The following is a 4,650-nucleotide window of genomic DNA, read 5'->3' as shown; positions in this document are numbered from 1 at the left end:
TAGTGGCATGTGATCAGCATCTAGACAAACAGCCAAACGCAAGTTCCTATCCTTTGTATTTGGACTTGGTATAATATATATTGTCCCTTCATATAAAATGCAAGCTGGTCCCATATGAATTGGCCTACCCCATCCAAAATCACACTCATGGACAGGCAACCTAGTCCAACTATTAATATTGAGGTTAGGGCTAGCAAAGTAAGTCGGGCCCCGGATTAGGGTCGATAAATCAGGTTGTAATTCGAGGTAATCCAACGCTGATCTTAGGTAATTATCGTCCATTTTGATCAACTCATTGTGAATTCTCTTAACGGAATTCTTCAACGGCTCTGATTGAAGTTCACATGATTTAGCTATTGGTGTGGCCGTGAACACCACATTTCCTAGGTAACCTGGTGGCAAGGGAGGGCAAAGCCTTGACCTACCGTCAGTTGCCACATGTAATTTGGTCAATTGATCATTTGGCAATCCACGTGCCTTGCTCGTGCATCGCCAAATATGGGCCGCGAGGATTTCATAAGTGCTGCCCTCGTGTTCGGACTTAGACTTAAGAAGTCCGAGTTGTTCACTCGAGAATTTCAACATCGCCGTGGTACTGGACTTTGGGCCTGTGGACTCACCTTTTTTTGATGAGTTGAGGGTAGGTGGGGGATGGTACTCAACATGTTCGAAAGAAGATGTTGGTGGGTCTCGTGCACGGAGGAGCGTCCGGTCGATGAACGGGGGGATTGCGACGGAGAGGCCACGGGCGATGTCCGACCACGTGTTGATGAAGTGGAGGGATGAGAGACCATCGGATAACGTGTGGAATACTCCACCACCAAGAGCGACTCCACCACACTTGAAATGAGTAACCTATAAATATTTTTTACACTATCAATATATTAAATAAAAACTATATAGACATTAAAGTTGGAATACATCACTTACAATATTACTTTATTGGCCAATTTGCTAAGGATGGGTGACTTGTTGAACTTCAAAGTTTAATGCATTCACGTGCACACTTTCAGAAAAAAAGTATGACTTTTTTAAAAACAAGTATGGCCTACCAACTACACCAGTTGTTGTTAGAATTTATTATATTATTTCATTTTTAAAATTATGATATTCGAATTAATTTACGTGACTTAGATTATTTCATCAGATACTTAATCAAATAATGGTTCTTGTTCTTTTAAGCTAAAAAAGAAATAGGTAAAGCAATTGTTAAAAGAGTAAGATAAGCACTAATTTATGGTTTGTTACATTCTTCCATCTCTTAATATTATTTAAAAAAATTATTCATACTAGAATTTTTTAGATTATTTTTTCTCTTCCTATATTAATTAGTGTACGTAACTATCAAATCATTTCTATTGTTCTCCTAAATTAATTAAATATGTAATTCATCCAATATTTTAAAATATATATAACTTTATAATTTAAAGTTATAATTTTCGTATAATTTTAAATATTTATATTTTAATATAATAGATAAATTAATTTGATTTAATTTAAAATTGAGTCAACTTAATTTGAAAAAGTATAACAACTAATTTTTGAATGAATAAAGTACTAGTTTAGGTAGGTTTTTGGAAGATTGGAACTATCTTGATAAATTGATAGCTGTCAAGAATTAAATATTAGTACTATTATTGGTTCTGGCCACTCAGAATATAAAATACTGTTCAATTGAATTATAGTAGTTTTTTTTTTTTTTTGTATTTTCTCAAAGTGCTATGTGTTAAATTTTAAAATCAAATTCATTAAATTTAAATTTTGAATAGTAAATGGAGTCTGTTTTTTTTTCCTCTTCCTATTTTGCTTGAAATTTTCAAAGGAAAAAAACCCATATTACAGAATACTTGTACCCCATATTTATACAAAAAGGTAAATAAAAATATGCAAGAAAAACCTATAAATATTTTAATAAATATTAAATTTTAAATTTTGAATTCGCAATTCAAGTTGGTGATTTTTATTTTATTTTTGAAAATTAATGTGACTAACTTGTCACCTAGCTTGTTACTTAAATTAGTCTAAACTATAGTAGTAATTATAAATGACTTAGAAAATATTACTTAAAAAGTATGCTATTCTTAAATACTTTACTAAGTTCTCTTTTATAAAATTCTACAAAACATTTAATTAGAGACATTAATAATGCAATTTTATATTCTTAATCCTTTTTGTTATTGTCCCTATCTTGAAGTTAAAATATATAGAGTACTATCTTTCTTGTTTTATTAGTGAATAAAAAGAGGGGCCAAAAATATTAATACAAAGTAGAAAATGTCAAAAAAATTTTATTGGAAAAGGCAAGGAAAAAGAAAAAGAAAAATAATACTGTTTTCTACCTCTCTCGATTTCGACTTTTTTAAAAAGAAGTTAAACCGACCTGCTCTAAAATTAAATTATTGTCTAACTTTTTTAGTTGAATAAGAAGAAAATATAGGTCCCCATATTTCCTCTTCATTTTAAGTAAAATTTTACTATTCTAGATTTCTAGTGAAATGCATTTTTTCCCCTAGATCATTAAATTTTATATACAATAATGGTATAATTTTTTTATAAAAAAAATATAACTACAAATAGTGATGGATTTTAAATTCAAACTTCATAAGATTAAACAAGATTTTCTACCACAACTCAATTGATTTAATCAATTGAAAATTCTTAGTTATAAATTAAAAAATTACCCTATCATTCGAGATTCGAATTCAAGCTATTTAGTTCAAATGAATTTTATCTTACAATATCCACTCCTTCTACAAGTAGCTAAATATCCTTAATAAATAAAATTAATAACGTAGAAAATAAAACAAACAATCATAAACAACATGTAAAAACATAATAATACTAATCTTAAAAAAAGATCTTTATACTATCAACACACATAAATATATAAATAAAGTAATATAATAATAGCATAAAAATTATTTTACCTAAAAAATAACTACTTAGTATAATAACATGATCTTTATACTATCAAAACATATAAACATACATATAATGAAGACAAAAAAGATCCTCTAACTTAAAATAGACACTAAAAAAGAATCTTTATATTATCAACGCATAGATGACATGTATAAATAAACACTACAAAGATCTAAATACTATCAACACATACACACAAACATATAAATAAAGTATTGTAATACTGATAGCGTAAAAATTCTTTTTACCTGAAATATAGCGAGTGGAAAGGTTGAGATATCTCCAGAAGTTTCAACACTAGGAATGAGTTTCCTAAGTTCCAAACATGGTGTAAAATCACCAAAATCATCAATACATGAATCACTTTCAGCCTCAACAAGTAAAACACCTTCACCATTACAATTAACTTCAATTCTACCTTGTTCGTCCCTAGCTAATCTTCCAGCCATTGGATAAAATGAAACTAAAACATTACTTAATGCTTCTTTCATAACTTTATTATCAAAGAAACTTGAAGATCCATTTGGTTTATAAAAATAAACAGTCAAAAGATGAATTCTTCCAACAATTAAATCCAGATTAGAACTCCAAATTCTCTTTGTTGATGTTGGTTTTGATGGTTTCACTAGTGTTGATTCTTTGATATTAATTTTCATCATTTTTTCACTTCCCATTTTTTTTCCAAAAAAAGGAAAAAAAATTAGGTTAAGAAGAGAAAGGGTGTTTAAAAATATAAAATATATATATTTTTGGAATATTCTTGATGTGTGAAATGTGAAGGAAGAAAGAGCTAAAGAGACAAGGAAGATGGAAGAGTAATAGTTGTGGACTTGTGGTACAAGAAATATAGTGTGTTTGGGTATCATTATTTATAGCCTAAAAACTAACAAGTATACGGTATTATCAACCATACTATTTTATTGGAACCAATAATAATCAAGAAGGTGTAATAATCTAGAAGGTGCAAGTTGCTTTTATTGTTACTCAAAGTTCGGAATCTCGATCGAAGCTTCGACTAAATTTAAATTGTGTACTATAAGGCTCATTGGAGGGTGCTCCTCCTAATAGGCTTTTCCGATCGAACTCAAAATCTTTAAGGATAAAGCAGTTTCACAACTATACCATAATTCAGGTTGATCTGCAAGTTATTGTTAAGTTGGCCATAGTTTAATTTTATTCTTATAGTGTTGTATTTTCATCATGAACTTCTTTTATTATTATTATTTATTCAGTGTGGCTAGTTATATTTTCTTGAGTTGATGATTTATTAAAAATATAATTTTTCTATCTTCATAAAACAGGAATAAAATTATATATATATATATATAAATTTTAAAAAAAACTTTATTTGTAAAAGTTACACTGATATATTCAGTAGTGGTCGACATTAAAGTCTCTAACAACCTTTGTTGGTTAGGATGGCCCTTACTTGCCAAATTCTGTGAAGCTTCTTTGCTTTTTATTTTATTTTATTTTATTATATTGTATTTGAAACTTATTAGTCCGACTCTTTTTTATTGTTATATTTTTCAGAAATAAATTGAGTTTTGAAAAAATATAAATACCATTTTTTTAAACATCGCTTTGGCCATGAATTTATTATATTAAACAAAATTATATTATCGACGTAATTTGACTTTAACAATTATAAACAGCTGTTGATTGTTATATTTTAAGTAATTTATTATTATAAACTATCATTTTCAAATAGATATAAAAGTTAAAAAC

The 4,650-nt window shown here is 28.4% G+C and overlaps 1 protein-coding gene across 1 annotated transcript; it reads right to left on the bottom strand.

Annotated features, from left to right (window-relative positions):
• Positions 1 to 6: 6 nt before the first annotated feature.
• Positions 7 to 3,736, bottom strand: LOC125838206 (shikimate O-hydroxycinnamoyltransferase-like; the record flags this gene model as incomplete). Its single annotated transcript, XM_049517318.1, has 2 exons — positions 3,171 to 3,736; positions 7 to 855 (listed from the first exon to the last, which is right to left on the bottom strand). Coding segments are annotated over exons 1-2 (1,275 nt in total), but the record flags the coding sequence as incomplete, so codon positions are not given.
• Positions 3,737 to 4,650: the final 914 nt, after the last annotated feature.

This window comes from Solanum verrucosum, unplaced genomic scaffold (genome assembly GCF_900185275.1).
Source record: "Solanum verrucosum unplaced genomic scaffold, falcon-dt-bn FXZP01001022.1, whole genome shotgun sequence".
NCBI classification, from domain to species: domain Eukaryota; kingdom Viridiplantae; phylum Streptophyta; class Magnoliopsida; order Solanales; family Solanaceae; genus Solanum; species Solanum verrucosum.
This window is presented reverse-complemented; position numbering and strand designations above follow the sequence as displayed.